The 21,892-nt window shown below is 41.3% G+C and overlaps 1 protein-coding gene across 6 annotated transcripts in view; it reads right to left on the bottom strand.

Moving 5' to 3' along the window:
• LOC133981876 (CUGBP Elav-like family member 2) overlaps positions 1-16,262 on the bottom strand; it is a 30,879-nt gene extending 14,617 nt beyond the window's left edge. For 2 of the 6 annotated variants that reach the window (XM_062420742.1, XM_062420743.1), the window contains exons 1-3: positions 15,929-16,262; positions 6,349-6,545; positions 3,342-3,424 (exon numbers count right to left, since the gene is read on the bottom strand). In XM_062420742.1, coding sequence (XP_062276726.1) covers positions 3,342-3,424; positions 6,349-6,545; positions 15,929-15,999 — 351 coding nt within the window. In that variant the 5' untranslated portion in view covers positions 16,000-16,262. Of the gene's footprint in view, positions 1-3,341; positions 3,425-6,348; positions 6,546-9,448; positions 11,376-11,397; positions 14,572-15,928 lie in introns of those variants that run through there. The other 4 variants (XM_062420741.1, XM_062420740.1, XM_062420739.1 and 1 more) reach the window with 4 other exon arrangements.
• Between the last annotated feature and the right edge of the window lie 5,630 nt (positions 16,263-21,892).

Here is a 21,892-nt window from a genome sequence, read left to right as displayed (position 1 = left end):
CCATTGTTACAAAAGACTTTAACTCACCTCCTTCCATACCTCTAACTTTGGGAAATAAAAATGTAGATGTGCATCAATGATTCATGAAGACAAGCATTAATAATTTGTTCCACTTTGTGGTGATCGGGCCCTGTGCCTCAGTGAATAACCTGCTGCTTGCATAAGCTCACTCTACCCGATACCTGCATGTGTGTGTGTGTGTGTGTGTTGGGTCAGCTGGTTTGTCAGATTCAATGTGTTGAGGTTCAGGGAAGTCATTAGTGCAGTGTTGGTGCAAAGGTACGGGATGAATATCGTGTCCTATTTCGAAACTGAAAAAGAAACCAAGTTTTGAAGGCTTGTATAATGTTTTGATAGGCTGAAAAAAATGTAAAGTCTCTGAAAACATTATTTTGTATTCTTCACACCTGCAGCACTCTTTTTACAGTGTTTCATAGACTGTTTCAAATTTGTCACAGTTCTCCTGGTGTATTAGTTTGTTTTCCAGGTTTAAAACCTTGTAAAATGGTGACATGAAAACTGGTGCACATATGTTGGGCAAATGACGTTTTGAAACAAATTTTGAAAGGGCAAATCCTTATTTTGAAACATTTGCGGATGTACAATTGCACTTGTATTGCAGACTATTCTTTCAGAGAACCCACACAACACCCACTTTCAGAAATCTGCCCACACAGCTGCGAGCTTAAGAGTCTTGTCATTTCTGGCAGTGTTGCGTCGCAGCTCTGGTTTAAAACCATTGACTGTATATAAATATGGATGATGCTTCTCCACTTCCTCCTGCTATGCAAAAGTGAAGCCAAAATCTCTCATATACCAAATTAAATATCAGGAGCTGCCAGTTTTGTTAGAACAGTGCATTTACAGTCTATGGTTAACTGTGATCATGCTAATGTTAATGCTAATTTTCAAAAAAGGGGGTATTTTAGTACAAACACTGAATGAGACTTTTTTGGAAAACAAAAATACGACAATTAACTTTCAGGTACTGAAAATGCACTGAAATAGTGACGTATACTCTATGCTTATAATATATGCCTATTCTCTGAATCTGGGGTTATTCCATGGTTACGTCAGCTAACCAACGTTGTTGCTATGGTAGCAACTGGCCTGTGATGGTACCCACCTGTCACTAACTTTAAAGGGGTGTTCAGACCAAACGCGATGTCGCGCGTCGATATTACATCGAAAGTCAATGCAAAGACACGATTAGACACGAATTCGCACCGGGCGCTGCGATAACGCGTGACACGCGAATTGAAAGTTTTGAACTTTTGCGGCGACAGCCTATCAGCGTTGAGATTCTCCCGATGTCACTGACGTATAGCCCCTGTTAGCATAGCTGGCTTTCCCTTATAAAGTTTTGAAGGAGAAAAAAAAAACAGCTGGCTTTCCCGGCATAGATTCAACAGTTAATTTACGTGCGTTTCTGTCAGTTGATGTGTGTCGCAGGAAATGGAAGCGCCTCAGGAGCCTCAGGGACACATATGAGAGATAAGAGTAAGTGATCTCAGCCATGGTTGATGATTGAAGAAGCAATGTTGTTTTTATCTAGTGAAAATGGGCGGGATCGCTACACGCGCAATGACGCGAATTTTACATTATGGTCACAAAAGGGTCATGCGTCGAAACTGGAGCGATAGCGCATCAGATTCTCATTTGTTGCGCGAAAAAAAACGCGTTCTTCGCTTTTGGTGTGAATGCGGCCTACGGCTTAACATTTAAACAGGCAATTTACCCCCTGTACGGTTGTCATCAACAGTGAAATTAGCTATAGAGACCAAATTCAATATTTGGACCAGGCTGCAAACATGTTTATTTCTGCTGTGGGGGTCTATGGAGAATGACTTGCTTATGGAACAAGCCCCAAGTGGCTATTTGAGGAACTGCAGTTTTTCAGCCTCAAAGGTTGCCGCTTGGCACCATCACTTGTGGTATATACCAGGATAAGTGGCACTGACAGACTGCTCCACCAATAACTGACATGTACAGGATACACCAACACGATGCACATTTCTCTCTGCTGCCTGGCTGAAGCGTCATGTGAAGTAACGCCCATTTTGGATGACAGTAGCTGATCACAGATGGATCAGCCATCAGTCTACTTTAACAGGTGCAGCGCATTTGATGGAGTTGTGTGTACGTGTACACTGTCCTCATACAAATTAAAAGAGTGCAGATTTCTGCCAGCTGTGCTGTGGGGGAATGTTTATTCTGTTTTCTTTAAGAAACACAGAAAAGTGTGACGATATTGTTACCAAGCATCCTCTGAGTTTATCTAACTGTTAAAATGTAGATCTAGGGTAACACACTTGAGTTTAATCTGTAAACTGTCTCAACACAGTTATGTCAGGTTGATCAGCTGCAGCATCCGATCAATTACTGCTTTCCAATAAGTGGGTGAATCAACTGGTAATGGACTTCCATGAAAGCTTCTCTCGTGTGTCTTCCCTAATGGACCCTCAGAAATCCCTCTACGTAATAAGAGCTCTGGGACGGACTACAAAATGGCAGACCATCGTTTCAAACAAGGATTGAAGAGCAAGGAAAGATCAGGTAAGGGACTTGGGAGGTTTCCTGTTCCTGTTTGCCTGTTCCAGTCAGTCACTGGCGGAGCAGTTTGCCAGTCCCACCTAATACGGTAAATAGGACATATGATTGGACTGTACTTCATCCGCTGCCTCCAGGATCACAGCTTTTTTCCCCCCAGACCGTCTGTTTTGGAGTTTCAGAGTTTCTGACCAAACACTGCCAGAAATCACGTGACTCAAAAGCTTGTAACAGTTTGGGCTGGTCTATGAACTGTGGGTGTTGGAAAATCTGCTCCAACAGAATTATCTGCAATACGGGTCCAAATGTACATCTGCAAAAGTTCAAAATTAACTTTTTACTCCCAACATATGTACACCAGTTTTCAGATAACATTTCATTAGGTTTCAAACCTGGGAAAAAAAGAACAGTGATGAATTTGAAACCATCTGAAAATGTGCTGCAGCTGTAAAGACAGAAAACACAAATAGATTTGCAGAAATATGATTCTTTTCAACCTATTAAAATATTATGCAATCCTTCAAAATTTAGTTTGAATCTTGCAAATCTTTTTTTATTCGATTTCAAGCTTTCAAACACGAGTTCCAACATTTCAAAGCTTTTTTTTTCCTGTTTTGAAATATGTCATGATATTAATCCCATACATAAGGGGGGCCCCCCCAAGATATTTCTCTGGCCAGACAGGCTTCAGTGAGCCGAGAGCTCATTATCGGACAGCACAGCACACAGCCTGCACCAGGGATGTAGAGGGGCTCAAGCAGCTAAAAGCAGCCCATACTGTGCTTACTCACCCCACTTAAGGTCTTTATGTTGTGCAGTGCATTCTGGGCCTCCAGTGCAGCTTTTCTTGTATAAAAAGTTACAAAACAGCATCCTGCAGAGAGAAAGACAGGGGCAAACAATGGGTAGGGGGGGGGAGGAGACAAAACAGCATTAAAAACATGGAGCATACAGAGAGTAAATGTGACACCACAACTGCTGCAGAACAGAGAAGCTAAATGGATGAAAGCATTTTCTCTGCATATCACATGTTAGAAACATGTGACAGGATATTCTTAGCGCTGCACAGCACATGTAGGAGCTTGCAGGGAGGACAGTGGAGTAATGAGATAGTTGAAGGCTGCTGTGTGACACGGCCATAGAGATGACCACAGGGTTAGATAGCTGTCAGGAGGCACTGAGGCATGGTCCACAGGTCAACACGGCACAGGCATGCAGGGGCAGAGTACTAACACATCAACACATCAGAGTGCTGCTGTATTACATAAGAATCCAATCGCAAACAAATGTACATACAGGAGGCATTTAAAACGGCACAAAGACAAGAGGGAGCAGAAGTGAGAGCGAGGAAGAGGAATCATGGGAGGAGGGAGGTGGTGGGGGAGGGGTATGAAGAAAAGAAGAGCGGGGGAGGAAAAAAAAAAAAGCCTCTCATCCTCCCGTCCCAGCAGACCGCCAGTGGCGTTCCAGCCTGTCAGTTTCACTGGGCTAGGGAAGTGGAGCACTGCAGCGTCTCTGACCTACATAGTGTGTATTATGCTGTTACTGGAGCTCCCAGGCCGCGGGGAGGGCTGTTGAACTCTAATATGCATCGAGCAGCTCTCTTCTCTCGTTCTCTCTCTCCCCTCTCTCACAACCAGCTGAGCTCTCTCTTACTCTGCTGCTGAGCCCTGCCTCCGATTTACTGGCGCTAAATAAACCATCCAGAGAGGCGTGATAGTTATCAGATGATTTTTTCATGACCTGCAGTAGACGTGACCTAAAAAAAAACCAAACAAAAAACGCAGCAAATCTGATGGCTCCTCAATAGCACCGCAGCAAAGTAAACAACCAAAATGGAAGCTGGATTATTAATTTCAACGGAAAATCAAACAAAAGGAAGATTGATGATATAATAAGGGGGTGACGGGTATATTATCTGCTTTTTAAATAAACATAAGCCTGATAACATCAGACAGGCCGAGCTTTGATAAAATAAAAACTGTCCACATTTCACCCAGTAAGAGTATGACAACTGGGAAAGGAGGACGGTGGTGAAATTGATGGGCATGGAGGTGCCGTTGAAACAAATTCACCTCACACAGACTGGGCGAGCCAGACCACTGTGATCAGGCCAGATTATCTATTAGAATACATTAACATGTCAATAGGCCATCACAGCTGACACTCTGCATAGAGTGAAGAGAGGGAAGGGCTCGGCTAAAAAAAAAAGGGGGGGGGGGCTTTGAACTCCTCAGCCTCCCAGTGAACTGCACAGTGGTGGCTGTATATGTGTAATTATATACACATACAGCCACATTATATATATATATATACCTACCTACTTATACGCTCACACACCATAAACAGCACCTTTGACACTATTTTGTGGTGTTAGATGTCTACATTTGTTTAAAAAAAAGTGAATTTAAGTGTGTTGCAGGTAGGGCCTCGACATACCAATGGGTCTTTTTTTAACTAAAATGGTAAATTAAACAAGTAATAGGTTAAAAAGAAACAGCTATGATTGAGACAAAATCTATCAACGCTTCAAGATAACATCATCATGTTGTTGTAATTTACTGTTACACAACTGATGTTTCAATGCATGCTAGGAAGGAGTTGAAAGGGATATGGAAAAAAAGGAAGAAAAAGATGTCCATCTCCATCGTGGTATTGTCTTTTTTTGTTTAAAAAGATTTTTTTTTAAAGAATAAATTGTACTTGTACAATGTGTGACCACTGATTCAATAAGCCGAACAGCCAGTCAGGCAAATGCTCACAGACAGCTTTCACCACTGATTCCACAAACTCAATCAGTGGAAGAGTGGCTGATAAAGGCTGAAATGGTGCCAATGATTCGGGACACACCACAACATTTTCGGGCTATGGTTGTACAGAGACCTCTAATGACAGCCAAACGGCTCCAGGCGGTTTAATCCGGCTTGATGTGTTGGGGGCTGTTAGATTACTGGCAACACACACACAAAAAAAGAGACTCCATTTGATGCTGGACGCGTAGTCCGGCATCAAATATGGTCTCACTCCAATAAAAACCCAAGAGTGGATTAGTTTAACCATAGTGAGTCATCCAAGCATCAAGGGAATTGAAATTTGGTTGATGCCGTAAACCGAAGATAGTTACATCAGGAAAACTGTTGTTTACTTTATTCACCTGCAGTTAGTTACGGCAGACTGAGCACTTCCAGCGGCACTCTGTGGCGCTCTGCAGACGCCAGGCTTCCACTTCACCGTCCTCTCTAATTGCAACCTAAACTGAAACACTCAACTCGAGCACCATTTCTTTTAAAAGGTGAGTGCATCGGCAGATGTCTTAATGGAAAATTGCAGTTGATTAACACTTCCTTAATACAGTGCTGCTGCTAAACCAGCATGGCAAAAAATAAAAATAAAAATTTCTATAATAGCGTGTTGATGAGAAAAGGTGTTTGTTTTTTTAACCCTGAAACAAAAGACAATTGAATCATCTGATATAGAAGTACAAACACAGCTGCATGGCATGTGAAAACAAGCGATGCAGAGCTTTGCCTAAAGGGATTGTGCTGAAATGTGACTGTGGATGATGAGACAATAACACAAAACGTGTTTTTGTACTCTGCTTGACCACTGAAAGCCAATCAAATAGAGGTGAAAGACATCAGTGGTCATATGACACAAAATGTCTTTTTATTTCTGGCCAGTTTGATCACCAACCAATATTTAGATGACCTAATTTATTACCAGTAGAACTAAAAGTTTTGATTATATTCAACATTGTTGGTGAATCAAACGATTGTGATTTTGGGGTCGTTATTGTACCTTTGCTCTGAGGGGGATTCTGGGTGCGATCGCGGAGGATGTTGATCTGATGCACGGCTCCGAAAGGCTCAAAAAGCTCTTTGAGTTCTGTTTCTGACCAGGCACGCGGGACCTGTCCCACAAACATTTTGATGGAGTCTGGGTCTGGCTGGTCCAGGTGTTCCAGCGACCCATTCATCTTGCTGCCGTTTCCGTTGCTAAGAAGGAAAAAACAAAAAAAGGCCATAGTTAGTGTACCAGAGTCTAAACATGTCAAAACTTGTTAGAAAATAGTTTCTGTGCAACATCAGTCATGTTTCTGGTCAACTGGTCAACTCTGTTTTTGGTCTCTAACAAATCCTGAGGGGAAATATTTGTCTCTTTAGCTCCTAAATCCTCAATTATGTACACAGGCTAGTTGCTAACTGTGCCCCTTTGCCATTTTGTGCTGAGCAAGTAGTTCAGCAGGCTTTAAGAGCTTTTTCAATGACAATAACCATGAGAGCGTTGAGAGTGACCGGAACGGTGAAGATGCCGTCTGGGCCGCTAAAATTAATAAACTGAAGCTTGTTACAAAAGTTTGTAAAGCCGAGTGGAGCTTCAGAGTCAGGTGTGACACCTCTCACATTACACAGTGTAATTTGATGCGCTGGTATTATAAAAGCATTGATTGTAACCACTTTAAGCTTGAATCAGTGGTCATCTTTACATTGAGTTCACTGGAGTTCACCAAGTGGGACTAAAAAAGATGAAAAACAAAGATGACTCAACACCATGATTTGAAAGATCAGCTACATGGTTTCTGAGAAACAAATTATCGAAATAGATCCGGTTATTCACTTCAGACTGGTAGAACAACTGAGTTCCTAAAACATCTATCACATGACTCAATGGAAGCCTCTGAAATGAGAAACAGTTGTAACGACAATTTACGGAAACCAAAATCATGTGCTTGACCAGAGAAACGTTATGTTTCATTTGGGGCTTCAGCCACAGCAGAAAGAAAAAAGGACGTGTGGAAACATTCGGAGCATAACCACCACGCACTCAGTATTTTTTGGGTTAGAATGAATTAAATTAAACTTATAGGACTGCACTGTGTGTGACAGCTTACAGGCGAGCACTGCATCATCTCGTTTGCATCCATTTCCTCTTAGCTGATGTTTAAATCTAATGCGATCCTTAATGCCACACAGACAGCCTGGTGTAATCATGTTTAAGAGAAAATGGTCAACGTAAACGGAAGATATTCTTCAATCTCAATCTTCAATTTTAGATAGAAATCAGTCACAATAACACTGCAACAGTGTTTCCCCCCAGCTTGACTTCTTTGGGGCGACGGATGGAGGGGTTTTCGGGGGGGGGGGGGGGGTGCTGAGCCAAACTCAGGATAGACTCATTTCAGCAGCCAGACATTTCTCTGTTCTGTTTACAGCAGGAGAGGATGAGATTGACACTAAAATGAAAATATCCACCTTAAAAAGGTCAGTCCACCTTCAGTTGGCCTGGTCAGGTTAGGCTAACCCACTGTCGCCAGCTTTGGTGCTAATAACCTACAGACTACAGACTTTTCTTGGTCTTTTATTAAGTGGCACAAATGTAGCCTGAACTGAACATTTACTGCCATACTGACAACTTATTGCTAGCCTTTCATCTGCTGCGCTCGTATTCAACGCCACTTTTCTGCTTCTCGCCCTAGTCGCTCAACTACACACTTTACACACTAACCTTAAAAAGGAGCCACGCTACTCTTACAACACCTTTAAGGTAGATGTCGTCTGGAAAAATGAGGAGCAGTAGGATTTTGGAATTTGATATTAATGATGATGTGACGTTAGGGGAAACATTACATAAGTGGTGTGGGTCTGTTAAAGGGTAAATATACCAAAGAGAAGCCCAGAGGTTACAAAAACATGCTAAACCAGTTTTTACTTCAGCGTACTTTGTCTGATGGCAGTAAAAACATGAGTACCTTTCCAGGATATGAAAAACAGCAACCTTTCGTTTCTGGCTCTCTTTTCCTTTTTATCTGCTCTAGTTTAGCCATTTACTTTTGTCAAATGCATTTTTGCTCAAAATGAGTAATGACTAAACTGTATTGTTTCTGCCACTCAGTCAAACACTTACACAGCTAATACAGTCAAATCAAGACCACAAAACATACAAAAATATGAACTTTTACCTTTAAAAAGAATTACATAATTTTAAGCAGAGAAAACCTGAATAGTTTCATATTAGCTGACACAACTTTACTCAATTATTTTTGACATTTTCTAAATAATCAGTGTTTGGAGAATGACTGTTCGGACATTTTCATGTTTTCAAAGTGAAGGTGTGATATTAACCAAATTGTTAATTGTGTACTTTATGTCTATTCACTTTGATATATTTCCATTTCTAATCAAGGAGTCAAATTGTTTAATCCTTTGAAGTGTGAATATTTAGCATGCGAACCTGTTAAAGTAGATGAAACAATACGCTGTTTACCATAATAGACAGCGTTAACGACTCCGAACTGCAGATTCAACAACACATCAAGCAACTATCTGGGTGTTTGCGAGTAGAAAAGCAATGATGGGAGATAAGTGAAATACTAAATCGTGCCATTTTCCTTAGAGGCGAGCCTTAGGGACAGAGAATCAATACCCGCCAGTGTACCTGCAACACACACACACACACACACACACACACACACACACACACACACACACACACACACACACACACACACACACACACACACACACACACACACACACACACACACACACACACACACACACACACACACACACACACACACACACACACACACACACACACACACACACACACACGTTGCAGCAGAGCGACTTGAAACTAGGACTGATGCTGGAGTTACAGCCATCCACAAGTTGTTAAGGCATGGAAATCATGTTAAGCATAAAGCATCATTCTCAACACACACACTATATGACCACAGACGATCAAGAAAGGCCAAGTGCAATACACACACACAAAAAAAAGATGGAGTTTGGCAACTGCACAGCTCTCCAAAAAATTATTCAAGACAACATTGTAAAAGCAAGACTGAAAAACGAGATACACCAACATTAAAAACAAACATTTTTTTCACACAGACCTTTGGACGCGAGCCATCCATCTCTTACAAATTGAGCCCAGCCGTTCAGCAGAAACACCAAACTCCTTGAGGGACTTAAATGACATACTAACAAATCACACTTTCAGGGTCTTTTTCTTCAGAAATCCAACTCCACACCTCGATATGAAGTGTTAGTTTCTTTCTTTCTTTCCCCCCCTCCTCCTCTGTGGGGCTGTCAATACATTTGAATGATGAGTTATGAAATGCAGAAAAAAAAGCTCCACTGATACAAAAGCTTCTCTCCACACAAACACAAATACACATAGGGGGAAAAAAATTTAAAAAAAATAAAAAATAGGGGTGAGTGGCCCCCCTCCCAACAGCTCTTGACAGCTACACAGAAAACAGCACTGCGGAGCTCTAAAAAAAACACAGAGAATCGCTGGTTAGCAGGCAGAGATTTAGCGGTGCATCTCCTCAGGCGCTTTTGGCGATGGTACAGAGAGTAACCTACAGCTTCTTCGCCACAGCATGGGGGAACAATCACATATTGTTCCCCCCCATGCTGGAGAACACTATTCACCGTTCCTCCACAGCACAATGGGCCAAGTCAGAGAGATGCTTTGGAAACACGTCGAAGGTTACGTCTGCTAAGGCCACGCCGCTGGTGTATGTGTGTGTGACACCATTTATCCAGTTTTTACCAGTGGCACCCAGTCGCCATTTTGCTGAGGGCCCTTTGATTAAAATCTCGCTTTAGAAAAAAACCCCGGCAAAACTCAACTGACAAACTGTATTTGTGTCACAGAATTCGAAAAAAATGAAGGCTAAAAAAATCAACATAGTCTCTTTTAGATTTGTTAAACTCCTGCTGCTGCAAATTGTCTCTTCTGCTTAAATAAATATATTAATACATTTTATTTTAGAGGCTGACTCTGAGCTTGTATGTGACAGATTATAACCACAATAATACAGTCTCTGGTGTTGAAATACACCTCCATAAAAATGAGAATTTTAACTACTGCAAGAAAAAAATGTCTATATGCTATTTATATTCCTCCAGGAACTTCAGTAAGACAAGTAATACAAATTATTGATTCAACTTGTCTGCCTAAAAAAGTGATGATATATTACGGTGCTATATTATACAAACAGACGAGTGCATAGAGAGTAATGTAATGTCACATCGAATGCTATATTTGACCGCTCAAGCTGAAACTGGATGAAAGAGAAAAAGAGGAAAAAAAGACAGGAAGAAGGAGACAGATAATAAAAAAATAAATAAAATGCCAGACATTATTTAAATGTTTGGTAGCATTTCAAGTAAGTGGTGCACCAGCCTTAAAGGGACAGTATTTAGCTACTTTGGTTATGAGGATCAGTATCTTGTCAGTGAGTATATCCGTTTTAAATTTCAGCTGCTGATAAAAGTGCTATCTCTGACTGAAACTAGGGTGTCGAGCTTGTCAATCAGCTTTAAGTTCTGTCGTTGTCCTATTTGCATTTCAGGCCTCAAACAAGCAGAAAGCCAGTTCAGTGAGTTCAGAGTAACCAGGATGTTGCTACGGTTAAAAAGGTTGCCATTAAATTTTTTTTTACAATGATTTGAGCACCACAAATAAAATTATATACACATCAAATTGTATTGCAGGAGGCAGCAAAAAGAAGATGTAAATGCGGATATCCGAAAACCTCACAAAATGGAAACCAAAACTATCTGACTAGACGCCACTAGGTGTGAGTGAAACTTCCTTTTGTAATAGTGTGAACTGAACCTTTACATCTTGTTCTGGTGTTATATCCTGTATTAAAGTGACGCTAAAGCGTTGTTAGCCACATTAGCAGCCATCATATCCACATAAGCCTCACAGACTAAGTGATTCACCCTAATTCAAAATTAAATATTGCATAAAAGCATAAATCAGATTATCAATAAAGTCACCAAGTCAAAAAAAATGCTGTAAGTGATTCTTGTTAATACTGCCCACCTCCAGTAGTGACAGTAGTGATGATGAAATCTTTTGCTGAGCCCCCTCCACAAACATGCCTCCATGATGTGGCGGCTCATCACGCTCCAAGACGCCCTGCAGCAGCTGACAAGTCATTTAGAGCCAGAGCTGCGACAGTTGCATGCTGCGCCGCCCATAAAAACTGGTGATTTATCTGGACCATGTGTCCCGTCCTGTTGGTGAGCTCTGACCGCGCAAGTATGCCAGCAACACCTTTGCCGTGCCCGTAATAGACAGCCGGGACAATTTGCCTGGTAATACACATGATTTTTTGAAAGCTCAGCGTTGTGTGTTTGGACGTTACTCTTCCTACCAACAGGGGTCACGGCAGCAACACATGTCACATGATGTTGAGTTTCGTCAACCCTGCTGACGAGGAAACAAATCTTGCAACTTATAATCCTGCTACGTTATTAAAAATGCATGATATCAATGTATACTTATAGTAGTTTTTATTTATCAGTGTCATTTAGAGCTTGTAATGTCAATTAACCTACCGCAATGTTATTTTAATTAAAATACTAATCAAGCAAATCCTTTTTTTTTTTAGGTCAATGTTACACATAAGGCTGACTGAGTCTCTTCCTGTTGTGAGTAACGGACTAAAAAGTTGCTCTTTTGCCCCTCTGGCTGTTTTGGAAACTGACAACACACCACTGTTGTCATGCTTTATTGTGGATCTAAAAAAAGGAGGGCCAAAGTTCACATGAACACACGTAATGCTTCTGCAAAAAGAGGAAAATCGTTTAAGTGAAACAGCTGTTTGCTAGTGATTCCCTCAAAAAAAAAAAGAAAAAAAGAAAATCACGAGTTGTCTTTTCTTTCAGGAAACCAAAGGGCCTCATAAGCTGATTCAACAAGACACAGAACGCCTCTAATGCCTTTGTAATATCTTCGACAGCTGTCAAGAAGAACACGTAGCCTCTCTTTAACCTCCATCTATTATCTCTGCTCCTGACAGGCTCAAAAGGTGCGACTCTTCAAAACTAGCCACAGAAAACAGAAGCAGGAAGTGCTCCGATTTGAACAAAAAACACGCAAAAAAAACCAACAAATTATGATCAAGGATGGATGTCGCTTCAGGCTGAAAACAGGCGCACTCTCGTTATTTGATTTCCATACCAAGTGGTCGACCATAATCAGCACATTGTGGTTCTGATGGGGAGTTAAGATATTTTCCTACTGGCATTAGTTCCAATTCAGCTCAATATGGCCTGATTTCATTGCTGCATTTCCCTTGATGAAGACAGACATGTTCAATCAGCCTCTGAACGGGGCCGCATGTTAACAGACGGACAGCATCTGATGACAAGGTCCGCCCCATTAGCTCCATAATCACACCCAGCGTCCCTGGCGATTATGGATGACGTTGCTAAAGTAAAGCTAGTGTGAACCAAATGCTTACATATCAAAACCAAATAAACTCTGTTCACAGCCCTGTCACGCTGAGATGGAGCATGAATGTAAATCTTCAGGTGGAGAAACCGGCAGCAGCCTTACCAATGCATCTCAAATGAAGAGACAAATAGCTCACTAAAAGCAGCAATTACACTTGATTACTCTGACAGAGTGTGCTTACTGCTCGGACTTAGTCAGTCATCCATTATCCTAACCTGTAATAGGAACAGAACATTTTAACTAATACAAAACTCTCCTTTAGAAAACATGCAATATTTCCTTTTTCTAGTACTTTGTGCAAAATTACTTCCTCTTTCCTTACACCCTACATTATAGACACTCTATAGTAAACCCTATACTAAAAAGGTGTGAAATAGAGATTTCACACATTTTACACCAGTAATAGATGGACTGCATTGTGGGTCTGTTAGTACTGAACACATCATGCACATTACTTTCATGGTATTGTTGAGGACCAATACTGCATTAAAAAAAACATTTCAATCAATTCAGACACCCACATAAATGGCTAACAGTAAATATAATGGACTATAGTAAATATTGAGTGATTTCAGAGACAGTCTATAACTGAGCACAGAGGCTTTCAGCTGCACAACGGCATCAATCCAAAAGAGAGGTTCACTTGTTGTTACATCCCCTCAATCCAATCCATTACCGCTACTCTTGACTCGTCCACTCAAGAAGTGCTTTTTCAACCACACAGCTGATTCCACTTCACGTGGACTGCGGACACTGACTTCTAGGTCACACAAGTCGCTGCATGACCCTGAACGGTGTAATATCTTCAAAACGTGCTAATTGCTATTCTGTTTTCATAAATCACAAGATCAGTTTTATTTTTGAGCCTTCAACACGGCCCTTCAGTGTAGATTTTGTTAACTGAGAAGCCACACAATTCTGACAATTATGTGCATGGTGGGTGCATCTGGTCTTATGTAACCCTGTCCCACAATATCTTTTGTTTGCAAAGCTTGCAGTAGAATTTGTTCAACCTTCGATCACACCACCCCACACTGGAGATAGAGGCCGCACGTAAGTCCAGGGACAGCCAGCCAGTCTTCTAATTATTGAAGTGCCAAGCTAGCAGCAAGAGAGAGACAGAGAGAGACAGGTGACAGGCCAGATCAGAGCCCTCCTACTGTTGATCTTCAACATCTGGCTGCATGGCACTCTCCCACCACCAGGACCGCCCTCTCAGCGTGGGGAACAGAACAGAACAGCTGTCCCGAGCAGCTCCAGACCCGGTGCCAAGATCTTACACCTCGCAACAGATCAACAGCTCCCGACTGCCACAAAAAGGATCACCGGGACGCTTAGCTTACTGATACAGCACCCCAATGGTGCTGGCTGCTAGAGGATCATGCTTAAGCCCTGATAGTCACTCTCACTGTCAACAATCAGACAGATAAATCAATCAAATACAGCTGGGGTGAGATCTAATCCATGACCTCGCTGTCTTCAAGTCCAACAGATGCGATATCTGTTAAAACATTTTATTTAAAAAAGGGATGTGAAACATAAAACAAATCACAATGCAAATGTTCGCAAACTTTCCACAATTTTTGAGATCATAATCAGCAGTTACAACTACTTTCATTTTACTTAATCTGTTGAGTATTTTCTCAATCAATTAGTAATTTTTTGGTCTGCAGGTGTTGCAGATACTAAAAAGTCTCAATCATAATTTCCTGAATCTCAAAGTGACATCTTGTACACTAAATAACCTTTGTTATTTGTGCCCCATAAAACAAAGGAAAGGAAGTTGAAATGTTACATTCAATGATAATTTGCCCTGAAAAACAGATACTATCATCACATTTATCACCTAATACCTCAGCTATGATCACAGGACTTTGTAATAATTCACACCTAACCATACAGACACAGACAAAAACTAGATTGTGTTTCTTTTGCCTTGATTGTAAGACCATGAAATCAAAGGACAAGGCCCATTTTGCTGCAAGATAAACGTAGCACTCCTGAGAGTGCAAAATTTAAATTTTAAACAGTCCTGAAGTAAAAAAAGAAAAACAGAAAGAAAGCAGGCTGTGGTTTTTTTGGTTAATGTTGTTGTCAAACACGATTAGCTGACATGACATCGACATTAGTTTTAATATGAACCTCTGGGCTCGCCGTGCATGTCTTCTACTCCCTTGTTTACATGTTCTGTCACAAGATTTCCATTAAGGGCTCAATAATGTAGCAAACCACGTGTTTTTCTCTCGTTAAGTAAGCACTCTGCATCCAACATGGACGGAGGCACCGACGCCTCTGAGCTAGCGGAGCTAGCTCAACCAAAATGCTAGCAGAAAAAAAGACAGGGAGGGACTGTGCTACAAACGAGCTTCACTTATACTGTTCAAGTCCCCCCCCAATAAAACACAAATTCCTCGACAACAAACTATATTAATATTAAACTTTCACCAACTTAGAGCTGTTTCTCTGAATCAACGCACTTCCCTTTAAACACAGTTTTAACACCTACCGTCTCCACCGAGTTTCCAACACTTTAACTTGATTAAATCTACCTAACAAAGCTAACTAAAGTGCCACACAAGAAAGTGAGGCTGTGTTTGTTTAGATAGCACTAAAATCCACCCTGTGTTGCTGTTTTTTAGTAGCTAATCGATGCTGTTTTTTCTGATACCGAAACGTGTGATCTCCGGAAGCACATGTCACTTGACTCGCAGCGCGCCGATAAGACCTCGGCTAGCAAAACTGCATTTATACTTCCACTTCACTTCTGAGTAATGCGTGTTAGCTGAAAGCCAGTGGATATAAATGACAGTACGTGTATCTAACTAACTTGTGTCGTTGGTTACGTTAATTATTATCCAAGTTAGACAAAACTACTTCCAACTCCAGGTGAGGCGGGTTTGTTTGATTAGCAGCGTTAGCATCCCCACTTCCCAGTTAAGCTAATGTGAGCTAACTCTCTGAACTGAGCCACATACATACATACATACATACATACATACATACATACATACATACATACATATTCACACTAAGAGAGGATAGGTTTAGCAAAGGCGAATAAGAGGCGGAGTAGTACGAAAAAACCCAGCGGATCGATAGTTGTATCACTTACATTGTGTCGCCTGAAGCCAATAACCGACTTTCGGTGAGAGGGTGGAAATCCAGGTTGTACGCCGAAGTCATTGCTCAAAAAACAAAACAAAACAAAAAAACACGTCTAAATCTAACAATGAGAGGACGTCCGCTCACTCGCAAGAAGCTCAACTCCTGCGAGACGGCGAGAAGACGAAGCGGAGCAGGTGCAAGGAGGGGGCGTCTTCTTCAAAACTGCATGAGAGAGAGGGAGAGAAAAGAGGAGGGGGGGCACCGGTATCCGCCTTATTCCTTCTTCCTAATTTCTCTCTCGTCTCCGACTGAAATAAACTGAGCCGCTGTCACAGTGCACACCGAGCTGCAGCACAGCAGAGGCGTGGCCTCTAACAAAAAAAGTCTGAAACCCACGCTGCCCTGCTGCTCCCACTGATGTAAAATGACTGTAATATCTCTGAAGGGAGAGACACGTGGTGCTCTATATTGGAGTTTTGTGGCCTATTGTGGTATTTGCCTGCTGTGCTATCACTATTACATGCACGTAATGACTAATATTCTGCAGTATTTCAAGAAAAAAAAGCATATTAGTAAAGGAGTCAGATCCTGTTCTGAGGATGAGTCAGTGGTTTAATGATCCTGATTAGAGGGCCATTTAAAATGTTCAAATATAGCACACAGGTCATTATAATCAAGCGTAATGAGGCTACTCCTGTTTCCATATTTTCATCAGGACTCCAAATTAGGCAATTCATTGGATTAAAGCAAATAAATATTATTTTCCAGTTGGTTACATGCGTTACAATGAAGAGAAGTCCATAAATAAAAAGTGAGATGATTAAAATGCTTGTTTTCAGTCCTGCTGTCTTCAGTCATGTTTTTTTCAAGGGTCATAGGTCGTGTTCCCCTTTGTGCCAGGCTGTTGTTTCCCTGGGGGAGGGGGAGCCTATCTTCTTTTGTTGAGCCGGACTTGCAGGGCGAGGCCTCTACACTTGGGGGGGAAAGGTAGGGGGGCTGTTGTCAAGTACTGTTTACCATAGTAGAGGCAGAGGGACCTAGCCTAATTATCAAACCATTCAGTATTGCCTCAGCAGCTGCACAATCCAAAAATATTATTCATAGCGAGTGTTAAGAAACATCCCATTTATGAAATCCGACTTAATCCTTGTATCCATAGCAATTTCAAGGCACCCTGGCACCAGTGCCGAGTGCGCTCTGTTAAACAGTGCCTAAAACAGGTTTGTATGCATAATGTGATATGCGACCTATTTTTCCATACATGCAGACAAGCCCACTTTGTAACATGCATTACCATTAAGCTTGAGGGGATGCTATAAAAAGCTAGTCTAAACCTCTCTGGAGAATCAGGTTTCATTAAGATGGAGCAAAAATACAATAATGTCATCCCAACTGCAGCATCCACATATTTCTTTTGACTCAATTAGATCTCAGGGGATGTTATTGAATAGATTTGTTATAAAAAGGAGTGGGATTCTTGTAAAGAGCCGCTCATGTTTCCCTTATGGATGTGTGCAATATATACAGTTCAGTTTTCTGTATGGTACATATAATGCCATCGCCCCAATTTATATCTTGGATTTTCTATGAGATGTTATTGGAGTAGATTCCAGAGGCCGATGGCTGGTTGCTGGCACCTTTTAATACTAGCCTCCTATTCTTAATCTCAGATTATTACTACTGTAATCCTATCATAATCCTTAACATGTACCATGCTTTTGTTGTTTACATCAAATGTTTTTCCCCCTCATGCGGGGGAACTGGATTCTCCCGCATCATCCAGCGTTGAAATTTGCACCCTTTTCATGACGAACTGTACAGTGTAAAAATAGGGCAGCTTCAAACCCAAATGGGCCACATCATATCTTATTGAACGCGTCGCTTTGAACTTGTAGGCACACTTTTTCTTAGCGCTGCCTTTTATGAAAGCATTTGCAGAATGGCGACCAACTAAAGGGCTCTCAAAATGGAGAGAGGGAACTTCATCTTATCATCCTTTCTAGAGGAAATCTATTCTGTACTATACTGTGTCAAGATGTACTAAGCACACATGATAACACCTCCTTATCATGGTCCAGTTCCTGTAAATGTATGCAAATTCCATGACAGATGTAAATGTTTCTTGTTGTTCTTTTAAATATCTTTGATATATTTTGTTGTTTTGACTGAAGGAGTATAGCTAGGCCTGGGTCGGTTTCAGTAAATATCTAATAACACAGGTTTGTCTTTTTCAGTGGTCTATTCAATTCAGAGACAACTGCATCACTGACACATTCATCTCTTTTTTTCCTCTTTTTTTTACAGTCCACACAAGTATGTCAGCCCTTGTGGAACTTTGAAACGCCGGGGAAGGTGATATAAATGACTTGAAATACTACAAGATATTGATTTTGCTATTCCAATACAATATAAAACAAAACTATAGTGGTTTAGTTTTATATCCTCCTCCTGATTGAATCATTTTTGTCTTGTGAGGAAAGGTTTGATATGAATTACCAAATTCATTCGATTGAAATACATTCTGTTCGGTTCGGGGTTACAAAAAAAACCCAAAAAACATATAGGGACACCAGAAGAACACTGTCCTGCTCACAGTCACAGCATGGGAGAACGCCTCAACTGGAAACAATACACCCTATGACAATATCCAGCCCAGACAAAGAGGCAGTCCAAATACGGGCTGCTCCACAAAAGCTAGCCCAGATTTGAATGAGGGGCCAAACCCAACGTACCTCATAGGCAGGTCCTCATTCCTAACAGAGATCCCGGCCGCAGAGGGGGGACAGCGCATGCTGTTGGCATACAAACTCTGCACCAGGGCCAGCTCAGAAGAGTGTTCCAACATCGGTGCTCTGGAAAAATCCACCCGGTGTAATGGACACTTTCTTCTCTTTTCCTCTTTCCTCTATGTGTTTCTCTCCCGTTCTCTGTCTCCCGCCCACTCTTTCTCCTCGGTTTTGTGCAGCAGAGCGTCGCCCACCCCCTTCACTGACTGGCGTGGCTGAAATAATCCTCTCTGACAGCTCATCGTGCGCTAATGCATTGTGCTGCCTGCGGCAGCCCAGTTTGCAGGCTATAAAGCTGTGGCCACAGTGGCACTCTTGCACTAATTGACACCCATATTAGGAAAACTTCAGGAAATTGGACATGGATGATTTATTCCTACTGTCAGATTGGGGAAAATTGGAGGAAACATCGACACAGTTGCCACAAGATCTCATCCACAAGCCCTGGTTTTGTGGCATGTTGGCATGTATTTGAATCATTGAACTGCTCCACATACAGGCCAGAGCAAATGGGTTTATGAAGCCTAGTACTATCATAACTGTGCCCATTATAACCAATTTTATCATTAAACATTCGACTCATCACTGAACACCTGTATATTCTGTCGGTAAACGTTTCAACCATCCTCCAGTTAGTTCCTGTGCAGTTCTCTTCCTAACATCTGGATGTACTGAACATGTCACAGTTGTTCCACTAGTTGGCTGATATGAACCAGTGGATGACAGATGGCGAGCTTTCCTTTACATCATGAAGTTATTATTGCACTGGAACGGATTTAAAGAAAACCTGATCTAATATAAGCAAACAGTATAAGCATGATTTCGTGTTAAATAAGAACAGATTACGGTCTCGTCCTCTCCAGGACGCATAGTTCACCATTTTAGACTGCAGTTTATCTACGTTGGAACTGAAATACCCGCAGTGCTTGAAAGTTAATTTAACTGGCAGTGAGTGTGTTATCAGCCCACCTGTGTGCCTACTTAAAGTATTTCAGAGCGTAATGTACACATACTCAAATAGCATCTGCCTGGATGTAATTCTACAGCAATATCAAAGATTGGATATAGTCCCTCTACATTTCAGTTTAATATACCCTTATCATCTGATGGCAGGATCCACAGCATATTGGAGAGGGCACGATAACCTCGTTCATCAAAAGAGGTCTATTGTCCAATGCATCTAATTTGCATTGGACAAAGCCCATTTGCCTATGGTCAGGACTATATAGTTAGGAATATTATTTGTGAAACTGATGAACACTGTGCAACACATATACTCTCATTTTGCTGCCATTATTACATCAGAAATTTTAAGAGTAACTTGCAAAAGTATTCTTCATATAACACCCAGGAGAAATTAAATCTAGGTCTCCCTCTCCCATAAGTGCTGTCCCATTAGAGTAACATGACATTAAGAGGGAAAGTCATCTGAAACAGGGTCATGTGAGCGTGTACTGGTATCATGAGTGAGAAGACTGGCATGAAGGGGCCCCACTTCCTCTGATCACAGCACAAAATCTTTTTCATTTCAGCCCCGCTCCTTCTGCTGACATGAATATTTTAAACACTGATGTTGAAATCCGGTTCGTTATGGTGTGTTGCTGCTTAGTATGAATGTTAGTGCCACAGGCGCCATGTAGAGCACTGAATAACTGAAGGCCCTTCTCTTCCTGCTCTGATCTACCGACATGTAAGAGCACTACAAATGCACTTTGTGGTAATGGCTGCGCTTTCCGGTTGAAACCATGTTTTTTTAAAAAAGGTTCCAGTAGAGCAAGTAAGTATAATAGTACGATAAAAAATGGCATTTGAAAGATATAAGAAATACATATGTAATTCGATGAACTGAGAGCTATAAAGATGACTTTCGCCGTAAGAGGCAGCCACATCCTGTGCACACATCCACTGTAATGTGAAAGCGGCTGTCAGTGGGTCTTGCATGCTGCAGCTGGAAAAAATGCACTCATGCTTGTCATGTAATAAGTCAAATAACAGCACATGTTTACAGCACTGCAGGTGGTGGCCTCGTGATGAGTGAAAGCAACCATCAGCTTTCCCTTTTTACCACTTGTGGGCTCCCGTGGGACTGATCGCCCAAACAAATTCTGTCTGTGTTTATGCAGCTTAAAACTGAAACTGTTACAGCTCGGTGAACATTGTGGCGTGCACTAACACCAAATACATGAATTTTAACATTGAAGACGCTAACCTAATGTGCACTTGAATTTGACACATATCATTTGTTTATATATAATTAAGCAGTGTATTCTGTATTAAAGCACTATTATATGCCGTTTTTGAGGCCGTATAGATGCATGTGGTTGAAAGGTGAAAAGACTTTAAACTAATAGGGAATAAAGATGTTATCCTTTTTATGACATACGTGCCACTGTCCTATCTTTACCAGTACTGAGCAGTGAAATTTATGATCCAACAGATGCTACCAGCAAGCTTCGACTGTTCGAGACCTGACACCAGCATGTGTGATTGAAGAGGGAGAGAGAGAGAGAGGCCCATAACCATGAGTGGAGGTAGCCTTTTAGCATTAGACACTGTTTGATTTGACTGTTAACATTTGAACTTCAATAGAAAGTCTCATCTTTTTTATCAACAACCTTTGACTTTGCTAGTTTATCGCTGACATGCTTTATTCCATATTTAAGATAAAGTATTCCCCTTTAATGCTGTTTGAACCGCCTGCTTGCATGAGTGAGTGCATTTCGTATGATAAAAAGCTACACCACATTAAAATGTCAGCTTATTTTGCATGGGCAGAAGTCATTTTACTTCCCCTCTTCACTGGTCACACATCATTTTTTCCACTTCCTCTTAGATTCTGTTTCATCGTAAGACACTGAGTAGATTTCCATTAGGGTTGTCTAAGGGAAGCGCAAACTCATGGCGAGAGAGGTCAGTGAGGAAGAGGTGGCACCGAACTGTACAGTATGTCACAAGTTTAATAAGTGAATGAGTCAGGTGTGCTTTCTATCTTTAGACAATATCAACTATCCAAGAGCCTGCGCAATGATCTGATTTATTACTATGATTGTTGTCTAATGGACTGTTTTTACCAAATATGGTTATGGAGCTCATCTGTGGTTGGGTGTGTGATAAGTTCCTTCAGTTAAGTGAGGATAAAACTAAAATAATTTACTTTATTGCCACAGTAGAAAGAGAAGACTTGG

Source organism: Scomber scombrus, chromosome 6 (genome assembly GCF_963691925.1).
Source record: "Scomber scombrus chromosome 6, fScoSco1.1, whole genome shotgun sequence".
Classification (NCBI taxonomy): Eukaryota; Metazoa; Chordata; class Actinopteri; order Scombriformes; family Scombridae; genus Scomber; species Scomber scombrus.
Note: the sequence above shows the minus strand (reverse complement) of the source record. Positions and strands in the feature narration are given on the sequence as shown.